The sequence below is a fragment of the Mustela lutreola genome, chromosome 1 (genome assembly GCF_030435805.1).
Source record: "Mustela lutreola isolate mMusLut2 chromosome 1, mMusLut2.pri, whole genome shotgun sequence".
In the NCBI taxonomy this organism is placed as follows: Eukaryota; Metazoa; Chordata; class Mammalia; order Carnivora; family Mustelidae; genus Mustela; species Mustela lutreola.
The window spans coordinates 238835069-238861053 of NC_081290.1; the positions used below are offsets into that span (position 1 = coordinate 238835069).

The following is a 25985-nucleotide window of genomic DNA, read 5'->3' on the forward strand; positions in this document are numbered from 1 at the left end:
GTCTAGGGAGATCTAAGGACTCCGCCCCTAGGGCAAATCCCTTTTTAGGGTAGTTGTGGGCCAAGACTTGAGCTGGACCTGACTTAGGTGAGGCTGCCTTCCCAGGAGCATGAGACGCTGCTCGCACGCTGGCAGAACAAGAACACGGAGAGTATCATTGAGCTTCAAAACAAGACCCCTGTCTGGAATGACGACACCCAGTCCTACGTACTCAACTTCCATGGGCGCGTCACACAGGCCTCTGTGAAGAACTTCCAGATCATCCATGGCAATGACCGTGAGTGTTTCTGCCCTTCCTCAGGACTGTCCCTTTGGCTCAAGGTTCAGCTCGTCCAGTCCCGGCTTCATAGGCCAGAGTTTAAGAATGTGGGTTATATGGCTTCGATCAGAGGTCAAAAATTCTCTGACCCTAGGACTGGGAGGCTCTTAAAAGAACCTCCTTTGGAGCCCTAACCCCAGATTCTGTGCACTTAGCAGAGTCTCAGGTGTGAGAACACTGTCTGAATAGACTTTTTCTCCTCTTCTCTGTCTCCTGGTACTTGTGTGCCTCTCCCTCTCCTCTGTCCTCTCCTCCCTCTTTCCCACCATGTTTCCCAATTGTACCTCCTCTGGGCCTCTCCGCCCATTGTGATGTGTCTGTCTGTCTCTCCTGCCCTGCCCCACCCCTGCTCTGTTCCATGCGCCTGGCCGCAGCGGACTACATCGTGATGCAGTTTGGCCGTGTGGCAGAGGATGTGTTCACCATGGATTACAACTACCCACTGTGCGCGCTGCAGGCCTTTGCCATCGCCCTGTCCAGCTTTGACAGCAAGCTGGCCTGCGAGTAGAGAGTCTCCTTGTGCCCTTTGGGGTTGCTCAGCCTGGAGTGGAGCTGCCTGCCTACAGAGACAGCCCTGCCTCCCCTCTCTCTGTACATAGGCCTGCTGCCAGATGAACTGTCAGCTCTCAGTGGCTCCCTGGCCAAGCTGACTCGGATCTGGCTCCTCTGTCTCCACTGCAGAGACAGAGGATTGGGCTGGGGACGTGTGTGCGTGCAGGGACCCAAGGTCCAGACACACACCCCTGCTCTTGAGCTTGTATCCTGCTGCAGGTGTGTTGCCCAGCTGGGCAGCCTCTTCAGCTGGGAAGATAGGAAGAAACAGAGGGAGAGGAAGCACAATGCAGGGCTGCTGTGGTCCAGCCACCCACTCAGTCTGGGAGTCAGGTGACCATGGGTCCCCAGCAGTAAAGGGCACAGTGTGAGTGTACGTGTGTATTGAGCACACCCATTTTACATACATAGTAGGGCTAGGATCGGCTTCCAGGCCCTTGGTTAACTCCAAAAAGTCCTCCGACTTCAGAAGGCCTCAGCCAGCCTAGGAGAAGTTACAGGAGTTTGGGAAAGGTGAGTGGCAAGACCTTGTCAGGATTGCGGGGGCCTGGCTTCGGCTGTGGGAACTGGCTGGTGACCTGGGGTTCCCGCTCATTTGATTTCTCTAGGTTTTGTCTGTGTGCATAGAGGCGGCAGGAGGTACATGGCACAGGGCCCCTGGACCAGGGCTACGTTGGGAGTCCTAGCAGCAGCCAGAAGAGCTTTCTTTGGAGCAGCTCCTGCCCAGGGCCCTGCGCCTCAGCCCATAGTGCAGCCCATAGTGCATAGGTAGGCATGCCTTGGCCTACAGCCAGCAGAGCACCAGTCCTAAGCCATGGCATGGTCCAGGAAGAAGGTCTAGCTCCAGGGGCTCTGGCCTGTGTCTCGTACTCCCTGTACTCAGCCTAGGTTGTGGCTCCTAAGGACACTTGTGTGTGGTTCTTTTGGGGTGGGAATGGGACGGGGGAAGAAAAGCAGGGAGTACATTAGAACCACAAGAGAGAAGAGGTGGCATGAGCTTTAGAGGTGAACTAGTACAATGTGTCACTTTAGATGAATCACATTTAGAAGATGGACTTGCACCGGGTCATCTAGCTGGTGAGTGGCAGAGTTCAGAACTTCTGCTCCTTTATTTCTTTGTCCCTACCATCCCCTAAGAAATTGCTCTCTTGTTCTTTAGCCTTCCTGGGACTCTGGTCTGCATGCCCTCACCCTTCTGCCTGATTACAGAGACTTAGAAGTGTTGGAGTTGATGTCTGAAATTGAAACCGTTCAGTTCCCTGCTGAAAGCTGGCCTTTTGAACATCAGTCTGAGCAGGACTGCCCTGTGTCTGGCTTCTCCCCAAGGGCAGGCCTTCCCAAGGCCATCGTGCCTTTCTCTTTTTGGGTGTGATGGGTGAGACATGAATGTTCCAGGGCTGGGTCTGATTTCCTCCTCCTTGGCTGGTACCCTCTATGCTGAACACTTGAGAACGCTAAGGCTTTGCTCGTCTCTGACCCCCGCAGAGGCTACTTGCCCAGGTGGAAGTCAGAAATCCGGGGGAAGCAAGCAGGAGTTGTTCTTCCTTTCAGAGTAGATGTGCTTGGAAAGGGTGCACAGAAATTTTTGTTTTAAGTAAGTACTACTTAAAACATTGGGCTGAGGCTTCTCCCATAGTGAGGGGAGTTGTTTTGACCTAAGTGGTGGTGGTAGTGTGTTCTCATTTCCTTAGACGCTAAGATTTCCTGTGTGGAGTGCTCAAAGCACAGTGCAGCTGTTATAGCGGGGATCTGTGGGAGGCCCCTCTATGGGCCTAGTTTCTGGGCCACTTTTGGGGTCATTCTGAGGGCACTGAGGCTGATCCACTTTTCCAGTCCTAGTTGGGCTCATACTCCCCTGACTGGCAAGAGACGGGCTGACATTTGGGATGCCAAAAGCTAGATCTCTGAAGTCTGGTCTAAGCTCTTTCTCTGGGTCTAGGATTTTAAAGTAAAACAGGCTGATTTCAGAACCTAGAGAGAGGGAGGGAAGTCTGGCAGAAGTGTGGAAGAGGCAGAAGCACAAGAACAAACTCTTGTACCGTGTTCAATCGAATACATGGGGTTAGTGGGCGAGGTTGTGTCAGGAACGTGGCTTGAGCTTCCCGGCCTGGACTGGGGAAGGTAGCACAGCAGCAAAACTCTGTTGGGCACTGAATGATAAGAGCAGTTGAGTCACCTGCTCGAGACCCAGCTTCACAAGGTCTGTTCTTAAGACCCCATTCCTGGTGATGCTGGTTTTCCCTGACCACTGGCCTCCTAGCCATGGGCCCAAAGACTCAAAAAGCTGCCAGGGCCCCTGGATACCACCTGGGCTCAGCATCTCCCAGGGTAAGAGCTCTTGTCCTTTATACCCTCTATCCAGACAGTACCCTTGAGTGGGCCAGAGATTGGATGATGGCACGAGCAAGCCCTAAAGGTGGGGGGGCAGTTGGGACCTCAGGCAGCCCCTCTGTCACTGCTCCTGGGGCCACACCCTCTTCCCCCAAACAGCTCTTCTGTAGAGCTGTGGTGTTCACTCCCCACTCTTCTCCGATTCTAGCTTTTCTTTCCTTCTGGCTCCAAGGTGCTCTGTGTCTGTCTGTGTGTCTCTATGTCTGTGTGTATTTGGGGAAAAGGGCAATCTGCAAATCACCAACTGAGGTTTCTTACTATGATCATATTTCTAAGGATGAGTGGGAAAGGAAAAAGGGTATTTGATCACCTGTGGACTTTGTTCATTCATTTCATGCTCTTTGGTCAGAAAGTAAACCTGGGAAAGTACCAGCTCTTTCTTGGGAATAAGAGAATAGGAGGATACTGTCCAAGAAATTCTAGTTTTCAGTTCCTTTTTGCGGTACATGATGAAATTGGTATGTTACATGCATGCTTTTGAATGAATTTGAACATATTCTAGTGAATGTGCCTTAAAAATCACGACACTAGTTCAGAAGGAACAGTTAAGGTCCAGACACATGCTGAAGACCAGTGGTAGAAGCCAGCAAGTGTGAAAATTTGGAGTCTGTGTCCTTCAGTGACAAAAAGGGCAACAAAATTGTCTTTGGTCTGGGAAGAGCATTTACCTCTAAGTTACTGTACAGTTAGAGGAAATTCTAAATTTAATAAGGAGTGGTGGTGATCTCAAACCTAAAGAAGACATGCTTTCCTCACTGAGGGGAGATGCTGGGCTGGGGCTGGTCATGGCCCTGTTATGCAAGCACAGATTCTATCTCCTAGCCGGAATCCCTGGTGTTCCCTTTTCTGCGGTAACACTGGCCTTCCCCTCTCGAGAATTCTCTGCCCCAACTGAGCTCTACCTGTGACCTCAGGATACCAGGTGGCCCTCAGAGCACACTTTTCCAGAGAGCTGAAGGAGTCTCCTGTGGTGGTGGGCCCAGCACTGAACAGTAGTGGGCCCAAGGGAAGGGCTCTTGTTTGTACTGGTTCCCTGTCTTTCTGTACCTCCAGGTTGTAGTCTTGTCATCTCAGGATATGGGGGGAGAGGCAGAGCAGAAGCGTGGGTATAGATTTAGTTTAATTTTCTGACCAAGTTGAGAGGCAAGTTGGTCTTTGGTCTTACAGAGAGCACTATTGCCCTTAGCTAAGTGATTCTGAGCAAACCACATGATTTTCCTAGGTTGTTTTCTTATCTACACACCGAGGAATTGGGCTGTCAAAGCTTTCAGTAAGAATCAGGGTGAATGAAAAATGATCCTTGCTTTCATCACTACCTTTTCTGGCTCATCACTGTGCCTTTCTTTCCTCAGAAACATGTCACACCCATTCCTCTCTTCTGTTCAACTACCCCTCTCCCTTCCCCCATCAGGGTCCAGGCGGAGTTGCACATTTAGGCCAAGATCCAGAGTTTCCTAGAGTGTGATTTTGAGTGGCTTACAGAGAGGGAAGCCTGACTCTGGCCTCTTTAATCCTGCAGAGTTTCGAAGGGCCCTTGGTCAGGATGGGTGGCACTGGCACTTCTCTTGCTGGGAGCATCCATTTAGTCAGTTTTCCTAACGCCTAGAATGTGTATGTCCATTTGCACAAGATTGTCTTTTCCTATTCTGGAGTGGTCATTTTTATTTTTGTTCCAAATTATCTGGAGTTTTAGACAAACTTGCAAAACTGTGCTTTTATTAAGTGACTTTTTGAATAAACTCTTTGGTATTCTTGAGCAAATGTATTTATTTATTGGTATGTGCAATGACAAAGTTGGTATTTTCCCATGTTGACATTATATATGTTATAGAACTTAGTGTTTGTCTAAGTACAGACCATATAGCAACAAATTAAACTTGAACTGTTTCAACACAACTGTGTACTTTTTTCCTATAAAAGGGGAAAAAACATTTCTTACCTACAAGCGTTTTCCTATACCGTTAGTTCCATCTGTCCTGAGAGCCTGCGGGTGGGAGGTGGGTAGGAAGGGCTCACAGCTGGTTTGGAAAAACTACCGCTGTCCTCCCTGTGGCCGAGCTTGCCATATTTAAGGCTGGGAAGGGCTGGCTAGAAGAGACTTTGGTTAGAGTAGTTCTCTGTGAGCATGTATGGTTTAGTTCCTCACTATGCCCCTAGGGGCCTGGTTCTTAGGACAAAAGTAAATAGAGCTGATTTATTTTTTTACCCTAGATTTGGAGTTTTTAGGTGGCCAAGACCTTGAAAAAACCACAGCCCAGCTCCTTGGCTCCATGGGAAACAGCAAATGCAGGTTCTGACCAGAGGTTTTTATTGGTTAGTGGGCAGATGAAAGATAAATCTTTTAAACAGCCACAGTCAAGGTGACCATAGGTCCAGGGCAGTCCCAGTTTATACCTATTGTCCTGGCTTCATTCTAATTCAAGCTCCCTTTTTTCAGGGTGTCTTAGTTTGTACTATGAGTTATCTGATCACCCAAGCCATAGAAGACACAGAGAGAGTGGTTCTCATAAGCCATCTCTTCTAAAGGTCAAATATGCCTCCATTCTTCAACATGCTTTCCTTCCTGGGCCTAGTATTTTTTTAGAGCATGTGCACTGCTAGTCCTGGAACTCACAAGGCACTTTCCTTGTGCTCCTCTTTGGACCAGGAAAGGTGCTCTCCTGACTGGCTCACCCACCTGACTTAGCCAAGCATGGTCCCAGGTGATGCCCTTGTTTCCTAGGCCATTTATCCATCCCCAGAGCTAGGACTTCATGCTCTGTGCCACAGTGCTCTAAGGGCACTGAGGACCTAGTAACTCGGGTCTGATCAAGTTCATAACCCAGGCCAGTTCTGAGAAGTGAAGACCATAAGGAAAGAGCACATATGACAACAAAAGCCAGTCCTATGATTTTGGTCATCCTGGGTTGTATATACACATAATTGTCATCCATGAAGGATAAAATAATTCTGGAAAATCCAAAAAGTACTTATGTGAATGACCAAATACATCAAAATTTCTGAAACCTAAGTATGTTAATACATCCCAGCTGTATAAGCCAAGAGTTGTGGGCAGCAGGAACTTCCATGAGCTCTTAGTACTTCTGGCAGGAAATGGTTCCATAAGCCAATTTCCCCCGAAGATTAACATTCAAAATATAGAGTTGGTTACACAACATCTTACATATCAGCCTCATAAAAATACCTGAACATCCACATACTTCTGCACTTGTCACTGTTTTGTCCAACACCACTCTTTCTGCCAAGAATGACCGTTCTCTTCGTTGGCTCCTGGAGAAGTCTTAGCATGCCTGAAGATCCAGCTCTGCAGTAAAGCTTCTTGGAAGTACTTTGGCAAAAATGATCTCTGTTCCTGTAGATTTGGATCCATGTCTCAATTACAGTATAACACCTTATACAATTAAAGTAAGTTAGCTACCACCTAGTGAGTGGTTAGCATGGAGAAGATGGGAGGGCCAGTGCTGTTTTAAATGCACTGATGATTCACATATAATTCTCCTACTCACCCTGGAAGAGCTGGACTTTGACTCCCTTGTGTCAGGAGAAAACCAAGACTCAGAATAGGCAGGGATGGAATCATGACCAGTATTTCTCTGCCTGCAGAATTCATAATCTTGAGCCCTTTTATTGTTAATCATTCATTTTAAAAAACTGGGCAAGGTTCCCATTCTAAACTTTGTTTCTTAAAGGTAGGAACTAAGGCTCTGTTCCTACTGCCCAGCTTTGGGCAGTGTCTGCTAAATGAATAAATGAATGAATAAGCTGGAAAGAAACAAATATCTCTAATAAGGGAACCATATATACGGAGGCAGAGAAGAAGGAACCAGGGACCCAGGACCCTCTATAAATCAACTGCTCATGGTGAAAAAGGGGAAATAACAGGGAAAATGATTTATCAAAACAGTGAAGAGCACGTACGTTCTTTTGTTTACCGTGAGCATTACGTCTAGATTACTTCTAGTACATTTTAAACTACACTCTTGAAAATGAATTAAAGGTTCCACACACAGATGGAGGGAGTATACTTCCCTACAGACTCAATCTTCAATGACTTCTCTGTAACAAGAAATGTTAATTTCATTAATTAGAAATGCCTAGTAGTAGCTGACATATTATCTAAATATCTCATAACATTCTGATAGCAGTCTATATGCTTATATGTTTGATTTCAACTATTTTTTCTGGCATTTTAGTTGACCAGGAACAATGAACTCCAAAACCCCTTTCAACCTTTATATCATTGCTTAGTTTTCAAGTCTTCCACATTCCATACCAAGGAATGTTCTCGGGAATGTGTCCTCTTTAAACTCTCAGGTCCTACACCTAAACTAAATTCACTCATCCTTACTAGACAGGATACATGGGGGCCATCTTACCTCAAGACAGTGACAAGTCCACCTTAGAGATTAGGTCTTTAGTTTCATCAAAATCCTCCTAGTCTTGACCTACCTCCTCCTTTTCCCAGCTTTCTCAAAAGACCCAGATACCTGAATATAGAATAGTCTCTTCCCCTGGGCACTGCTATACGTTCTCTGCAGCAGACACACACTGCAACTTTCCTTTCAGGTTGGCACTTTGCCTGTAAGTTCAGTCCTCGGTAAGAACAAATTTCCCAGAGGGCACAACATTTAGAAATAGCTTCTAGACAGGGACTGTCCTTAAGTACACAGGGTCACTCCCTACCCTTGGCTCTCCAGCCTGGGCATCTCGAGGAGGACCACCACCCTTATGCAGGTTTTTGTGTAGCCTCACCAGCCTCCAACCTTGGCTCTGCAGGACAGGGATTAAAGTCTCTATTTAAAGCTCCCTCTGGCCACTGAAGGCCAGAGGTACAAAGATGCTTCTGGGCTGGCAGTTCTGTGAAACAGAACAGGGATAAAGGAAGTTAGAGACCCAGCAACAGCAGAGTATCAGTCCCTCAGCTGATCGCTTTACTCATTCACAGGGCACTGGGAGCCTTCTGCTACTCTGGAGAAAAGCAGAAATCTGAGGCAGCAACAGTGCTCCTAAAAAGGCCCCCACTGTGAAGAAGGGGCTTCAGTTCACACAGCAGTCTTCCCCTGCTCTGGGCCCATCATACCCACTAAGAATGTTCTCTTCTTGAGCCCAGAGGACCACGAACCTGCTCAAGGCCCACAGAGTAAGGCATCCTGGACTCTCTAATCCTCACTTCTGCAGCCTTAGGTCCTCATCATGTGTAAACTGATGTCTGTTCATAGGTACACACACCATCTGGTACTCCCAGCTCGAAGAGTCAGACCTCTGCCCCTGAGTGCACAACAGATCAAACGTAATTACTCAGTGGATCAGCCCTCTGGTGGAGAGGCATGGAGGGAAAGAGTGAAGCTGTACTGTGTTCCTACTAATTGCTGTGGTGTTTTACAAGGTGACAGGTGTGTGAGCACCAGGAAGGATACATGATATCCATGGTAGTGGCCTGATTAGCTAGGATATTTAAATACAGAATGAAGTTTAGGGCACAGGGCCAAGGATGAAAACAGACAGGACAGAAAGGTCACCTTGGCACTAGAGTAATGGATACTTCCCCAAATCAGCTGTTTTCAACTCAAAACTCTGGGGGTTCCGCTTCCTCAGCGTGCCACCTGTATGCACTTTATCAGAGCTGATGCCCAGGCCTTCATCTCTGAAGTTTTGAGGCCATACTTTGGTGGTTTCCTCTTGCTCAGTGTAAGTGTCCGCACTGAATCCAGCATTCTCTGCCAAGACCGCAGGATCCTCTTCTTCATGAAAGCAGCAGGAGCAGGTTTGTGGCTTTGGGTCATATGAGGTAACAAAATTCTCTTCCTGGGCTCTGGGGTCAGTGGGCATTTTCCAGCCCAAATGGTCTGATTCTTCACCTTCTAGCACTCCGATTCTTTCAGCTAGTTCTTCAGCAGAGGGCTCTTTGGGGTCTGGGTAATCCACCAGGATTGTTTCTTGCCTATGCTTGATGCAATCTGAAAGGTCATAAATTGGGTAAGTCTCTTCAGGGTAACCTAGAGAAAAAAGTAGCACAAAGTCTTACAAAGAATGTCTCTTCAACAGAAAATATCAGGCTCAAAGAGTCTTCTCAGGCATCAGCCATCCTAGCCCAGCATGTCCATTCAAGAAATCTCTAAGACGACTAAGTTCTAAAGTTTTACTTGAATAAATTCTTAGCGATCTGGCGGACTATTCAGTGTTTTTTTGAAATTCAAACTGACTCATTTTGGTTTGTATTTCAAAAAACACTGGGATAGTCTGCCAGATCGCTAAGAAGAAAATCCTTTCTCAAGTCCAGGGTGGTTAGGGCAGGGTAGAAGTCTCGCCCCTCTGGCTTCTGCAGTAGTGATGAAGATTAAACAAAGTGAGACTTCAATTAAAAAAAAAAAAAAAAAGTACCAAACACCAGATGGAGAGAGCATAGCTCAAGGCTATTGTTTATAATTTCTATTTGGATCCATTTCTGAATCTTCCTAGGGCTAGTGGTGGGGTTTAGGGGGGTGGTTAGTGGGTGGAGAAAAGGAAGACTAAGGCTTTGGGGAAAAAAAAATACCATGAGGTCTCTGACTAATGGAAACAACTGAAATGGCTTGCAAGTGTCAGAAAGAGAGAGCACACTTCAGCAAGACGTGCCCAAGATCCCAAAGGACAAGCACTGCGTTTTCACAAGACACAATTCCCATTATTGGCTTCTTCGTCCCCATAAAATGGAAAAAAAGAAGACAACAAACCGGTAAACAAAATGAGTAATACTGGTACTTAATCCTAGCTAGGATGAGAAAAGACGAGATGTTGCCAAATTAAAGGATGAAATGAAATAAATCTGTGTCAGCCAAGCTGCGTGGAAAGCGGCAGATGGGCCTTGCTGGGACTCACACACTGGCCCTGGCCTAGCAGCCGGGGGCCGGGCACAATGTGGGAAGCCGGAGAACGCACAATCCATTTGTACACTATAATTGGCAGGTTCAACCTGAATGCCAAACACTCTTTGCCTGCAAAAAGTCTGAAAAGCAGGGGTTTTTGATGCAGTGGAATGTGGAGAGACATATTTTAACATTTACTGTTTTTTTTTTCTTATTATAAAAGTTATACAAACTCACTACAGAAAATTTTTAAAAACAGACAAGTTTTAAAAAGAAAACACAAGTCACCCAGAATCCCACCACTGATAATAATTTTTTGTGTTACTTCTGGCCTTTTTTATCTGATCACATCCTCATCATCACTGCCAGTGACATGTGAAGAATCTTGCTGAGGCAGTGTCAGTTCGCTGGCTTAACTGTGGACAGAATGCTAGGTAAAACAGAGCTTAGCTACCCACAGCCCTCACAGCCTACTTGGTCAAGGGCAGGGACTGGAGCAGCTTACTTGCTAGTTAGCTCCCAGCCAGGAATACTTAAGAGAAGTCCACGTTATTCTCCACACCAAGGACTAAGCTTACCGTTGGAGTTCCATGGCTATCTGCTTTGGTTTAATAGGGGAAGGCCTGCTAAGGAAAACAAATAGTGACTCACAAATGGGCTGCTGAGGTTCCTCATTATCAGCCAACATCACTGGTTATTTAAGAACTTCATTAAAAATATGAGCAAGCTATAAAACTCATTGATCCTATGAAGTCAGCAGGGGAACCAAAATAAGCAAACTGTGTAAACAGCCCCTAAAAGGAACAACAGTCAATGTTGGAAACAGGAGCTATCACCTTGTGACTGATACTCCCAGTAATACTCGAGAAAGTACTGCACTGGTAAAACCCAACCAGACTTCAATATAAAAAGGGAAGCAAACAGGAAATAAGCTGTTAGAAATAGAAAATATTTAAACTTGAAAAAGGAAGAAAATAAAATAAAATGGACAGGTCTAAAAGCCAAATTAGTAATACCAGAAGTAAATGTATAGGAATTCTATGAAGACAAAGGTAAAAATGACAAAGTAATGGAAATTGTGAGGGGGGGGGGAAGTGGGGGGAAACAGACACAGACTACACTGAAAACTGATCCAGGACATCCAATCTCCAAATTGCTGAAATTCCAGAATGAGGGCAGAGTAGGTTAAATGGAAACAATAATTTTTTTTTAAAAGTTACAAAAGAAAATATGTAGCTGAAGACAGACTCAAGTTTTCAGATGGAAAGGAGTCACTAAATGCTAGGCAAAAATACTATGAAAAATCCACATATATACACTCAGATATATGCCAGTGAACCTGCCAGTAAACATCTGCCCAAATGCAGATGTTTAAGTATTAAAAGATCCTATGTTTCCAGCCAGAAAACTAACTTAAAACAGACTGCCTATTGAGAAAAAGAATCAGGCTGTGATAAGATTTCTCATTTCCAATATCAAATGAAAGATAATACAGCAATGTTTTCAGACTTACAAAGAAAAATGGTATGATCAAATAATTATTTGTATAAAGGTGAAAAATGGTTATGTGTAGAAATCTAAGTACTCAGTACACCAATCTATAAGGGGATGAGAGGGTAGGGAGTGAAGGTACTTAAAATTCTGACAAACGCACACACAAAAATTAAAAATTTTGAGAACATACTGTATATGAAAAAGTGGTGAACAATGAATTCATAAGAATGATCAGTGTAAATTAATTTTGATAATGTGGTTATAAATTAATGCCATTTAATGGTTAGAAATTGTTGAAATACTTAAAGTAGGCTAATATATTTGAAAGTTAGTATCGCTTGGGAGCTAAAATTCTATATACTTTCAACATCACCTAAGAGAAAGACAGAAAATAAACCTGATAAAGATTTTACCTTATTTGGGAACAAGATTATGTAAGAAGATTTGCAATTTAGAGGAGAAAATGAATTCCAATTTTCATTTCTTTGATTACTAGAGAGATTGAAATACTTGTTAACGTTTTGTAGCAAGGTGCATTTTTTTCTTTTATGTACTGCTTACACAGGAGGATACAGTGTTTTATAAATTATAGAATGCTTTATATATTAAGGGTATCTACTTCTTTTCAGTCATTTGTTACAAATACTTTTTCTAGTTTAATGTTGGGTTTAAGTTGTGTGGTATTCTCTAATCTAGAAAGTAAAGGTTTTACATATTAGGCTACATTATCCTTTCCCTTAAAATTTTTTTCATTACTTTTAAAAAATTTAATTGCAGTTTCACATGTAGTTGTAAAAAATATATATATAGAAATCCCTCTTGTACACTTTACCCAGTTCCTCCCAATGGTAATATCTTGCTAAGCTATACAACAGTATACAACCAGGATATTATTATTGGTAGAGTCAAAAGGGCACAAGGGATCCTTGTAGATGTTCTATACAGAACATTTCTACCACAAGGATCCCTTATGCCCTTTTCTTGCTATACCTATTCCCTCTCGCCCCCTATATCCTCCTTAACTTCTGGCAACTACCAGTCTGTTCTCCATTTCTATAATTTTACCATTTAAAGAATGTTATATAATTGTTATATAATATGAAACCTTTTGGAATTAGACTTTTTCACTCAGTATAATTACCTGGAAATTCATTCACGTTGTTGCATGTATAAATTTCTTTTCATTGCTGAGTAGTATACCAAAGTATCAGCACATCACAGTTTGTAACCATTCACCTACTGAAGGATGTTTGGGTTGTTAGCAGTTTGGGGTGACTATAAATAAAGCTGCCATAAATATTCATATATAACTTTTATGTGAATTTAAGTCTTAAGTTCTGGGATACATGCCCAGGAGTGCAACTGTCAGGCTGTATAGTAGTTGAAGGTTTGTGTAACTGCCAAAATGTTTTGCAGAGTAAGTGTACATCCCCACCAGCAATGCATGAGTGGATCTAGTTTCTCCAGGTCCTTGCCAGCATTTGGTGTTGTTACTGTTTTTTATTTTAGCCATTCTGACAGATGAGTAGTGGTTATTTCATTGTGATTGTAATCTTCAGAGAGAATTCTTCATGTTTTTAGCTGATTTCTGTTCTGCTCTGTGCATATATGTGGAAGAACTACCCAAGTCCAGGAGAAAGAACTACTGACAGCATTAGGCCCCAAAATCCTTGGCACTCATACATAGCTGGGAAGAGTTCATGTTCCTACTAGCCACAGTAGAAAAACATTGTTGAGCCATCAGACAGAATCCTAAGAAGGGTACTGCCTTATTAGTGGGGCTAAATTAGCCAGAGTAAAGGCTGCTCTGGACCCATTCTCACAAATCTTAAAAACAAGCCTTAAAGGAATCCACCTGATTTAGGTAACTTAACTGTGGGTTAAGAAGAAGTCCAGCAACTATTTAAAGTACCAAAACAAAATCCAGAGTCCAATAATGTAAAACCTGCAATATCCATCATCCAGTCAAAATTTACTAGGCATGCAAAAAGGGCATGAAATTAGGCCCCATAGCAAGGAGAAAAATTAATCACTAGAAATAGACCCAGATGATAAGATTAGCAGCTAAGACTATTAAAGAAGTGATTACAAATATGCCTTATATTTTAAAGAAGGTACAAGACTATATAAGAAATGAAATATTTAAGAAATGAAAGACGTAAAAAAGACCCAAACAGAATGTCTAGAAATTATAATATCTGAATTAAAAATACATTAAATGAGACTAAGAGGAGATCATATACTACTAAAGAAAAGATTAACGAAGGTACACCAAGAAAAATTATCCAAAATTAAGCATGGTATGTATTAGAGAACAGACTATACACAACCTATAGGGCAATTTCAAAAGTCTAAACAAATGTGCAACTTAAGAATCAGAAATGGTGAGGAGGAAGGCAGAAAGAGAAAGAGAGAGATTATTAATAAAATAATGGCCAAAGTGGTTGCGGGGGGCGGGGATCAATCAAGGATCAAGGCTGCCACCTTTAGAAACTAGAAAAAGAAACTGCAAATTAAAACAAAGTAAGCAGGGGCGCCTGGGTGGCTCAGTGGGTTAAAGCCTCTGCCTTCGGCTCGGGTCATGATCCCAGGGTCCTGGGATCGAGCCCCACATCAGGCTCTCTGCTCTCTCTCCCTGCCTGCCTCTCTGACTACTTGTAATCTTTGTCTATCAAATAAATAATTTAAAAAAAAAAAAAAAAGAAAGAAAGAACCATTAAAAAAAAAAAAAACAAAGTGAGCAGAAGGAAGAAAACAATAAAGCAGAGAAATCAAGGAAATAGGAAATAGAAACCAAAGTGTAGTTCTTTGAAAAGATATAAACCTCTGGCCAGTCTGATCAGGAAAAAATTTAGAGAAAGAACAAATTACCAATATCAGGAACAGAACAGAGAACATCCCTATACATTACATACATTAAATGAATATAAACAACTTTATTCTAATACGTTTGACCATTTAGATGAAATACATAAATTCCTTGAAAGAAACAAGCTATGAAAGGTCATTCAAGAAGAAATAATCTGTGTAGCACTATATGTGTTAAAGAAATTCAGTTTGTAGTTATGTAGGTCTTACCAATAAGAAAACTCTAGGCCCTGATGGTATCACTGGAAAATTCCATATTTAAGAAAGGAAATAGCAATTCTATACAAACGCTTCAGAAAATACAAGGAACACATTACAATGCATTACCATGCAATCAAAACCAAAAAGATGACAAGAAAGCAAAAGCACAAACAAAATTAAAAACAAGATTAAAAAGTCCTTAGCAGGGCACCTGGGTGGCTCAATGGATTAGGCCTCTGCCTTCGGCTCGGGTCATGGTCTCAGGGTCCTGGGATCGAGGCCCTCATTGGGCTCTCTGCTCAGCGGGGAACCTGCGTCCCCCTCTGTCTGCCTACCTTTCTGCCTACTTATGATCTCTCTTTCTTAGTCAAATAAATAAATAAAATCTTAAAAAAAAATTTAAAAAGATTTTAAAAAATAGTCCTTAGCAAATTGAACCTAGCCATATAGAACATCATAACAAAATAGATTTTATCCCAGGAATGTAAAGTTGTTTAAACATTCAAAAAAAAAATCAATGTAATTCACTGATTTAACAGATGAAAACAGAAAAACAAGATCTCAGTTAACAAAAAGCATTCCACAAAATTAAATATCCATTTGTGATTAAAAACCCTCAGCAAAGTAACACTGGGAGGAAGGTTCCTCAACCTGAAAAGGAGCATCCATGAAAAGCCAACAGCTCACATCACACAAATAATGGAGAATGTGTGAGGGCTTCCCCTAATATCAGGAAAGCAAGGATGTCTAGCCTCACCACTTCTATTCAGTATTGTGTGACAGTTTCTGACAAGTGCAATAAGGCAAGAAAAATAAAAGACATATTGATTGGAAAGTTAGAAGTAAAACTGCCTATTCACAATTTGATTCTCTATGTAGAAAATTCTATGAAATTTAATCTTAAGAGATCTAAAGAAAAAAAAGCTACTAGAACTAAGTGGAAGAGATTATGCTGAGTAAAGTTAGTCAAGCAGAGAGAGTCAATTATCATATGGTTTCACTTATTTGTGGAGTATAACAAATAGCATGGAGGACATGGGGAGTTAGAGAGGAGAAGGGAGTTGGGGGAAATTGGAAGGGGAGGTGAACCATGAGAGACTATGGATTCTGAAAAACAATCTGAGGCGTTTGAAGTGGCGGGGGTGGGTGGGAGGTTGGGGTACCAGGTGGTGGGTATTATAGAGGGCATGGATTGCATGGAGCACTGGGTATGGTGCAAAAATAATGAATGCTGTTATGCTGAAAATAAATAAAAAATAAATTAAAAAAAAAGAAAAAAAAATAAAATAAAAAGAACTAAGTGTGTTTAGAAAGGTGATAGGAAACAAGGTCAGAATAAAAAAATAATTGTATTTCTATATAGTAACAAGCAATTAGAAATTTTAAAATAAACACAATATCTTAAAAAATATGAACTACTTAAGCATAAATTTATAAAACATGTATAAGATGTATACATTGAAAACTATAAACTCTGCTGAAAAATTAAAGATCTAAATAAATGGTGAGATGTAAAATGTTCATGTACTGAAAGATTCAATATTGCTATGTTAATTCTTCCAAATTGATCTAAAGATTCAATATGATACCGGTAAGAATCTCACTGTACTTTTTCATAGAAACTGACATACTGATTCTACATTTATGTGAGAATATGAAGGGCCTAGAATCACCAAAATAATTTTGAAATAAAAGGGGGAAAAAAAACCCAAGTTGAATTTGCGCTACCTGATTTCAAGACTTAATATACAGACACAGTGATAAAGACATTGTGATATTGTTTTAAGTATAGACATGATTTCACTCGTATGTGAAATTTAAGAAACAAAACAAATAAAGAGAAACAGGGGTACCTGGGTGGCTCAGATGGTTAAATGTCTGCCTTTGGCTCAGGTCATGATCTTGGGGTCCTGGGATCAAGCCCCACATCAGGCTCCCTGATCAGTAGGGACTCTGCTTCTCCCTCTCCCTTTCCCCTCCCCTGCTCATGGTCTCTCCTCCTCTCTCTCTCAAATACATAATAAAATTCAAAAAAAAAAAAAAAAAAAAAAAAGCCCCAGACTCTTAAATATAGGAAACAAATTGGTGGTTGCCAGAAGGGTGAGTGGGGGATAGATGAAATAGGTGAAGGGGATTAAGAGTTGTCAGTTATCACAATGAACACTGAGTAATGTATAGAATTGCTGAATCATCCTGAACACCTGAAACTGTATGTTAATTATACTTGAATAAAAAAATTTTAAAAAGAGAGAATCCAGAAGAGACTCACCCATACTTTGTCAACTGATTTTCAAACAACATACCAAAGTAATTAAATGTTCCAAAATAAATAGGAATAATTGGATATCAACATGGAAAAAACAATTAATCTCAGTCCTAATACTTCACACCATATATAAAAACTAGCTCAAAATGGCTCCTAGGCCTAAATATAAGTTAAAACTATAACACTTCTAGAAGAAGAAAAAGTAGGAGGTAGGCAAACGAGTTAGGTAAAGATCAGAAAAGAGAAAAATGATAAACTGAACTTCATTATAATAAAAATTCTGCTCTTTGAACAATGCCACTAAGAAAATAAAAGGGAAATCCACAGTTTAGGAGAAAATATTTGTAACATATGTAACTGATAACAAACTTATATCAGAATATAAGAACTTCTGTAAATCAATAAAAACAGATCAATCCAATTAAAAAACTGACCAACAATGTGAACACTTTACTAAAGATACACAGATGGTGAATGAATACATTAAAAAATGTTCATCATTATTAGTCATTGGGGAAATGCACATTAAAGTTGCAACTGAGATACCACTACATTCACTAGAATGGCTAAAAGTAAAAAGACTGACAATACCAAGTGTTACCAAGGATGCAGAGTAACTCTAATACTCATACATTGCTGGCAGAAGGCAAAATGGCAAAGCCACTTTGGAAAACAGGTTGACAGTTTCTAAAAATGTTGAACATACACTTAGCATAAAACATAACATAAAAGCTCAGAAATAAATCTCATTCCTAGGATATACCCCAAAACATAAAAATATATGTTCAAACAGATGTGTATGCACAAGTTCATAGCAGCTTGATTCATAATAGCTCAAAGCTGGAGACAACCCAAATGTACTTAAACTAGTGAATAGAAAAACATACAGCATTTCCTTGTAACAGAATACTACTAAGCGACTTAAAAAAAATACTGATACATTTAAAGCATGCTCTCAAAGCATTATGCTAAATTAAAGAAGCCAGAAACAAAAGAGCATATGCAATATGACCCATTTATAGTAAAACTATAAGGGACAGAAAGTGGTAATATTGTTGCCAGGTCAGTTGAAGGGATTCCCTCCAAAGGGGAAGGGAATTTTCTGAGAGGATGGAAGCATCCTAGATCATGATTGTAGCATAGTTATACCACTCTATATATCTGTCAAAACTTACTCAACCAGACACTTAAAACTGGTGAATTATATTTAAAAACATTTTTAAGATCTCTTTTCTGAGGGGCGCCTGGGTGGCTCTGTGGGTTAGAGCCTCTGCCTTCGGCTCAGGTCATGATCTCAGGGTCCTGAGCCCCGCATCAGGCTCTCTGCTCAGCAGGGAGGTTGTTTCCTCCTCTCTCTGCCTACTTGTGATTTCTCTCTGTCAAATAAATAAATAAAATCTTTAAAAAAAAATATCTTTTCTGGGCTGACAGCTAACCAAGAAATGACAAGATACTGTTTACCTTCCCAGTCTTCCATATAAGGGGCCTCTTCAGCTTCTTTCTCTGGAGTGGGTCTGTCAGTGAATTTTCCTTCTTTTATGACCCTGGTGATTTCTCGGAGCTGATGCAGCAACTGTTTTTCTTGGTCAGAAGTCACAGTCTGTGCTCTGCTTAGAGATATTAGACAACCCAACCATTTAATGGTAAATGTACTCCTGGGCAATGGACATAGACATCATTATGACCTTTCTGGATCCTGGAATAGGATGTCCAAGAGCAGCAGGTAAGTATTCTAGAAATTGGCCCTGGAAATGCACAGCTGAAAACTAGGTATTTTAGTTCAGTGTTCTGATTTTATAAATGCAGAAACTAAGGCCCAGAAAAGATCAAATGATTGCCCAAGGTCCCACAATGAATTAAGGTCAATGTTGGCACCAGTATTCAGATGTTTCAGCTTTCAGTTCAGTGTTCTTTCAGTATATCTCACTGTCCTGATTCTCTAATCTCCAAGAAATTTCACTGTTACTCTTATTACCCATTTACTATAAACCACATTTTTATGAAGCAAGGCCATCAAAAGAAAATGTACTGAGTCATTAGACTCAACTATGGAAAAATATCCTAGCCCAACAATGGAATCATTAGGCTGCATCTACTTGTGCAGAAATAAAGATATTCCTGTACATTTCAGAACTGTGTCATTCTGACAAATCAGTCATCTAGACCAGAGAAACTGAGGACCACAGAGGGAAATTCTACATTTATTCCTATTGCTAGTTCATGTCATCACTTGAACTACAACTGAAGTCTCCTGACTTCTGATAACATTCTATGCAATTCTTAAAGCACAATGCTCAAGTTCATGTTTAGAAAACCTAGGTTTGAATCCCAATTTAGCTGAATAACTCTGGGCAAATGTGTACAAAAATTAGGCTCAAGATTATGGTAGGACAATTTTCTTTGAGATGGAAGCTCTCCATCACACTCACAGGCAGACAAAGTCCTACTCAGAAGACTGAGATCTGGTTTGGGACCAGTTTTATTTAGTGGCAGGATTTAACAGAGACTACTTATTCTCCTCTTAAAAATACAAATCATTCCATGGCCATATAAATTCATGAATGAATGAATGAATGAATGAAATTCATGAATGAATGAATGAATGAAATTCATGAATGAATGAATGAATGAAATTCATTCATATAAATTCATAAATTCATGAATTCATTCAACTTCATGAAGGAAAAATGACCTTTAATACTAGCCTCCAAGAAGTGCCTTCAATTTTTTCTAATCAGCCAGTCTCTCCAGTTTGTGTTCCTGTTTATGCTTAGCCTAACAAACTTTAGCCTTAATGACTAACAGGAAAAAAGTGTTCCTCCCACCAGTGTTAGGATGGTAAGTGAGGAAAATGAAAGTGCAACTTTTCCACAGACCTACCAGTGGGGAGAAAACAGAAACACCATGAGCTCCATTTCTTCCACACTAAAGGGCCTCACAGCCATGAAGCTGAAGAAGCCTGTCTGTCCCACTTTCAGCTAAAATCTTACCTGTAAGCGGACCTCTTGCAGTTCTATTCTTTCCATCCGTACAGGAGTCCTGACTTGTCACAACTGGTCATCTGCTCTACAGAACTCCTAATTCTTACTATTACAACAACTCACTTTGTGGGGAGCTTCTGACTCAGCTAAAAGAGCCTATTTGTTAGAATCTAAAATATAGAAAGAACTTATAAAACTCAACACCCAAAAAACAAATAACCCAGTCAAAATATGGACAGAAGACATCCAGAGACATTTTTCCCAAGACAATGTACTGATGACCAACAGGCACATGAAAAAATGCTCCAACATCACCATTACAAAAAAATACAAATCAAACCCATAATGAAATATCACCTCACACCTGTCAGAATAGCTAAATCAAGAACACAAGAAACAACAGGTGTTCGCAAGGATATGGAAAAAGGGGAACCCTCTTACACTGCGGTGGGAATGCAGGCTGGTGCAGCCACTCCAACAAACAGTATGGAGGTTTCTCAAAAAGTTAAAAATAGAGCTGCCCTATGATCCAACAATTGCACTACTGGGTATTTACCCAAAGGATACAAAAATATTGATTCAGAGGGGGTACACGTATCCCAATGTTTATGGCAGCATCATCAACAACAGCCACACTATGGCAAGAGCCCAAATGTCCACTGACTCATGAATGGATAAAGAAGATGTGCTATACATATACAGTGGAATATCACTCGGCCATACAAGAATGTAATCTTGCCATTTATAATGACATGGATGGAGCTAGAGAGTACTATGCTAAAGGAAGTAAGTCAAATACCATATGATTTCACTCATATATGGAATTTAAGAAAGAAAACAGATGAACATAGGAGGGGGAAAAGAGGCAAACTAAGAAACAGATTCTTTACTATGGAAAACCAACTGAAGGTTACTGGAGGGGAGATGGGTAAGGGGATGGGTTCAGTGAGTGATGGGGATTAAGGAGGGCACTTACTGTGTTGAGCACTAGGTGTTATATGTAAGTGATAAATCACCAAATCCTACACCTGAAACTAATTTTTCACTGTATATTAACTGGAATTTAAATAAAAACTGGGAAGGAAAAAAAAGAGGCTATGTGCTTATCACAGAGCTCTGGCCCTGGGATGCACGTGTTACTTCTCTGGACTGTACTCAGTGCATTTTCATTTTTACTGAATGAAACAGTCTTGACTCTGTTTCCTAACTCATGGAAAACCAGAACTCCTAAGAGTTCTTAAAAGAGATGGGTTGGCTAGGAGAAGCAGAAACAGGCAAGTGAAGCTTTCCTAGAAAATTCTAAATAAAAGCATCCTCTTTTACCTCTAAACAAGCATATTCCTATTGTCCGTATCATGCATGAGGCAATCAATCATGGTCTGCCTCACAGCTTCTGAATTTACATAACTGTTTTCATCGAGTCCTCATTGTCTCAGTTTCGTCTGATAGTCCTGGAGGACGCTGGAAAGTTCAGGACAGTACGGGCACTGTGCCACGAACAATGCAAGCACTAATAAGTATGTGTCAGTTTAGTTGGTCCCCATTTCCTTACCACCTGTTTTCTCCCACCTCCCTGAAATCTGGCTTCTACTCCATCATTATACCAAAATTTGTGAAAATCATCAATAATACTTTACTCTCAAGTCCAAGAATCTTTTTCTTTTTTTTTTTAGCATTTTATTCTTCTTGACTTCTCTGTACTGTGGGCCATCCTCTCCTTGCAATGTTATATTCCCTTGGCTATTGAGACCTCTGTATTCCTCCCACTTTAACTATTCCTTGGACCTCTGATCCTGGCTCACTCACCCCCATTCACCTCCTAAATACATGGATTTTCTGAAGGCTCAAACCTTGGGCTCTTACTTGTCCATTCTTACAATCATGCCTTCAGGAAGCAGACCCAGTATCACAAATTAAACCAATCCCTCTACATAGATGAAACCCACACTCTACCTCGAATCCTGACTTAACACATGAAAACCAGTCTCAAAACTCCAGTGATCTAGGCCTTTCCACTTAGAAGCCTTGCTATTAATGAAGTTAATCTTAACTTTACTCTTCAAAACCAGGGCTTAGTTGGCCCAGGATGAGGAACAGCTGCATGAGCAGCCAGGTTTGGAGAGGCTGGACAGCAGATTTCAAGATGCTAGAAAAATAGAAGGTCAAGTTAGAAGATACTTGATCAGACTTTGAGTATTATAAACCCAGAGGAATCATCAAGTTCTGAATCTAAAAGCAAAGCAGAGAATGAAACAGTTTCTTTCTTTCTTTCTTTTTTTTTTTTTTAAAGATTTTATTTATTTATTTGTCAGAGAGAGAGAGGAGCGAGAGTGAGCACAAGCAGACAGTGGCAGGCAGGCAGAGGCAGAGGGAGAAGCAGGCTCCCTGCTGAGCAAGAAGCTGGATGTGGGACTTGAACCCAGGACACTGAGATCATGACCTGAGCTGAAGGCAGCCGCTTAACCAACTGAGCCACCCAGGCGTCCCTAGAATGAAACAGTTTCTTACAACACCATTCATGATTAGAACAGAATTCAGACCAGCAAAAGACTGCAATCAACTGCCACACAGTATGACGTACCTCAAGAATTTGATCTCATCTCTCCCCATGGCCCTTACTTAGCTCTAGCCAAATGACTTCCAAACTTGTATCCTTGGTCCTGACCTCAATGTCCAAACTTCCTATTGTTGTTCTACAACATACATAGATGTTCTGATCGCACCTCAACCATAATCAAAGATGAACTCAAAGCCGATCCTTATACCAAAGTCCTGTTTTCTTTCTCCTTTTCTATGTTTTTATGTTGTCTGGTATCATTTTCCTGGTCATTTGGACCACAAATCTCCAACTCCTCTATCGCTTTCTTCTCTTTCATTGCTATTACCTAGTTTTCCTTTTGGGGAACCAACCTCTCTTTTGCTCATAGTGCAAAGGTTAGAGTGAAGTTTTCCATTCCCTTACATCTCCTTCAACAGTGGCCACATGGCCCACAGCCAATCATCATACTCAATTCCTCGCTACAGTGACTGACTCAGTGATACACACAGGACCCAAGTTGGACCAGTTGTACTTTCTCCTAAAATTGAGTGTTAAATGCAATGAAGCCAGATCTGAAAACTTTTCATGTTAATTCATTGACAGCAGACCTTGAAGAACCTGTCCATTTGTTTCTGTCCTCTAACTCCCCAGAGCTTCTCTGATTCCCCCTCTTTCTGAAACCTGGATTTTCAGCTATTCCTTTCATATTGTGAACTAAGCCATAGTTTTCCAATAAATTCTGTCATCTTCTCCAAATTTTTGTTACCCAGAGTTGGCTATTTGCTACCAAAGATTCCTGAAAACAGCCTGTAATTTTTTAAAAAACTCAATATTCATTTATCTAAGTAATCTCTATACCTGACATGGGGCTCAAACTCAAAACCCCGAGATCAAGAGTTACATGTTCTTCTGACTGAGCTAGCCAGGTGCCCTCAGCCTGAATTTTTTTTTTTTAAGATTTTATTTATTTAAGAATGAGCTTGAGAGAGAGAAAGAGAGAGAGAGAGAGAGAATGAGAGAACGAGTGGGCGGGAAGGGCAGAAAGAGAGGGAGAAGCAGACTTCCTGCTGAGCAGGGAGCCTGATGCAGGACTCAATCCCAGGACCCTGGAATCATGACCTGAGCCAAAGGCAGATGCCTCACTGACTGAGCAACTCAGGCACCCAACAGTCTGTGATTTTTTCCCCCTCCCTTTGGTCAAGTCCCCTTGATTTGCTAGAGTTTTTTCCATACCTTCTAGCATATAGCTGCTCTACCTATTACTAGAAGAGTTACTTTTCTAAAGTACAGCAGATCACATTTCTCCTCAAAAGCCTTTATAGGCATTCCACTATAAAGACAATGAATTTCAAACTTCTCAGCATACATACCATCCAGGGCCTTCCAGTCTGGGCCCAGTTTATTTTTCTAGCTTTTTCTCCCCTTACTTGCTCCTACCCATTTACTCCAACTCTGATATGTTCTACTCCAGTTACTCAGGACTACATACTGTTCCAAAAACAAGTCTTGACTTATCTTGTTTGCTGTTTGTGCTACTACCCTCTCTTCTGAAATGTCCCCCCGCCCCAAACTTTGCCTGAGGAGATCACTTCATCCTGCAAGGCTTATCCAAATTCCTCCTTTTCCACAGAGCTTCTGTGATAGACAGAATCATGTTCCCTTCCCCAGTCCCCATGAAAGTCCACATCCTAATCCTTGGAACCTATAATGATGTTACTTTATATAAAAGGGGACTTACAGCTATAGATAGATTTAAGGTTGGCCCTAAAATAGACATTATCCTAGATCATCTGTGAGAACACATGTAATTATAAGGGTCCTTAAAGATGGAAGACAGAGGCAGAAAAGGTCAGAGTAATAGATGTAAGAAGGTTGCAACCCACTGCTGCAGACCTTGAAGATGGAGCAAGGGGTCCACTGAGCCAAGGAAGGTGGGCAGCTTCTAAAACCTGAAAAAGGCAAGGAAATGGATTTTCTCCTGGAGCCTCCAGAAGGAAATGCCGTCCTGCTACCTTGATTTTAGTCCAGTGTAGGACATCTAACAGATCTGTGAGATGAAAACGGTGTTATTTTAAAGCATTAGGTTCATGGTCATTTGTTACAGTGGCCACAGAAAACTAATGCCATCCCTGGAGTACACTTACTCTGACATACAGCTCCTTACAGAGAAAATAATAACTGCCATTGACAACCACAGAGGGCTGCAAAGAGCAAATCAAACTAGGTGCCAGAGAAGATATTTCTGAGACAGCCTGCTTTACCTGAAGTACTTTCTTCAGATTTACCTCATTCATTCTTTAACAGACTAAATAATTTTATAATCATCTCAAATCAGAAAAAATTTCAAAATAACACACAATATTAATTTATAATAAATGAAATCTTGCCATTTGCGACAACATGGATGGAACTAGAGCGTATCATGCTTAGCGAAATAAGTCAAGCAGAGAAAGACAACTATCATATGATCTCCCTGATATGAGGAAGTGGTGATGCAACATGGGGGCTTAAGTGGGTAGGAGAAGAATCAATGAAACAAGATGGGATTGGGAGGGAGACAAACCATAAGTGACTCTTAATCTTACAAAACAAACTGAGGGTTGCTGTGGGAGGGGGGTTGGGAGAAGGGGGTGGGATTATGGACATTGGGGAGGGTATGTGCTTTGGTGAGTGCTGTGAAGTGTGTAAACCTGGTGATTCACAGACCTGTACCCCTGGGGATAAAAATATATGTTTATAAAAAATAAAAAATTAATAAAAAATTTCCCTTCCTGGGGGGGGGGAATGCTCAGAAAACAAAAAATAAAAAGGAGCTTACTCAACTTGATAAAGGACATCTACAAAAATCATACAGTTATAGGATGCGGGGGGTGCTCAGTTGGTTAAGTCCCTGCCTTCGGCTCAGGCCATAATCCCAGGGTCCTAGGATTGAGTCCGGATCCCGCCTGGGGCTGCTTACTCTGCAGGGAGCCTGGTTCTCTCTCCGCCTCTGCCTGTTGTGCATTCTCTCTCTCTCTTTGATGAATAAGTAAGTAAAATCTAAAAAAAGAAATCATACAGCTAATATCCTACCTCATTCATTCTTTCAACATGTTCTGACACAGTCAGTGCACCAGCACCAGGAATACGAGTTTGAACAATGAAAATTTCCTATCTTCAAGAAGATTACAGGGCACTAGGGAACACAGAAAAGTTAACAGAAGATCAGAAAGTAATAGGGTACTTAAAATATTCAGCCAGCCTAGGTGGCATGGAAGCACATCAGAGGAACACTGAGCTGAGTTTGAGGTTCAGGATAGGATGCTAAGAGACCTATAAAAAGAGTTAAAATAAGGGCATGTGGGATGGGAGTCGGTTAGAGAGTCAAAAAGGGAAAAAAGTATCTGCAAAGTCCTGGAAGCAAAAGAAGATGGGTATTTTAGAGGAAAAGCAGTAGTCAGTATGGCTGGAGCACAGAGAGAATGAGAGAGGAAGATAAAGCAACAAAGGGCCATGGGTGTAGGGCCATCTAGGATAATACAGCCATGGA

General features: G+C 41.4%; 2 protein-coding genes across 11 annotated transcripts in view; one reads left to right on the forward strand and one right to left on the reverse strand.

Moving 5' to 3' along the window:
* TUB (TUB bipartite transcription factor) overlaps nucleotides 1-5203 on the forward strand; it is an 86913-nt gene extending 81710 nt beyond the window's left edge. For 3 of the 4 annotated variants that reach the window (XM_059135160.1, XM_059135151.1, XM_059135133.1), the window contains 2 exons: nucleotides 106-277; nucleotides 694-4877. In XM_059135160.1, the coding sequence (XP_058991143.1) occupies nucleotides 106-277; nucleotides 694-827 (306 nt within the window). In that variant the 3' untranslated portion in view covers nucleotides 828-4877. Of the gene's footprint in view, nucleotides 1-105; nucleotides 278-693 lie in introns of all 4 variants that reach the window. The other variant, XM_059135144.1, reaches the window with a different exon arrangement.
* Nucleotides 5012-25985, reverse strand: part of RIC3 (RIC3 acetylcholine receptor chaperone) — a 62244-nt gene continuing 41270 nt past the window's right edge. For 2 of the 7 annotated variants that reach the window (XM_059135172.1, XM_059135210.1), the window contains 2 exons: nucleotides 18398-18546; nucleotides 5012-9258 (listed from right to left, as the gene is read on the reverse strand). In XM_059135172.1, the coding sequence (XP_058991155.1) occupies nucleotides 8789-9258; nucleotides 18398-18546 (619 nt within the window). In that variant the 3' untranslated portion in view covers nucleotides 5012-8788. The remainder of the gene's footprint in view (nucleotides 9259-18397; nucleotides 18547-25985) is intronic. The other 5 variants (XM_059135190.1, XM_059135181.1, XM_059135199.1 and 2 more) reach the window with 5 other exon arrangements.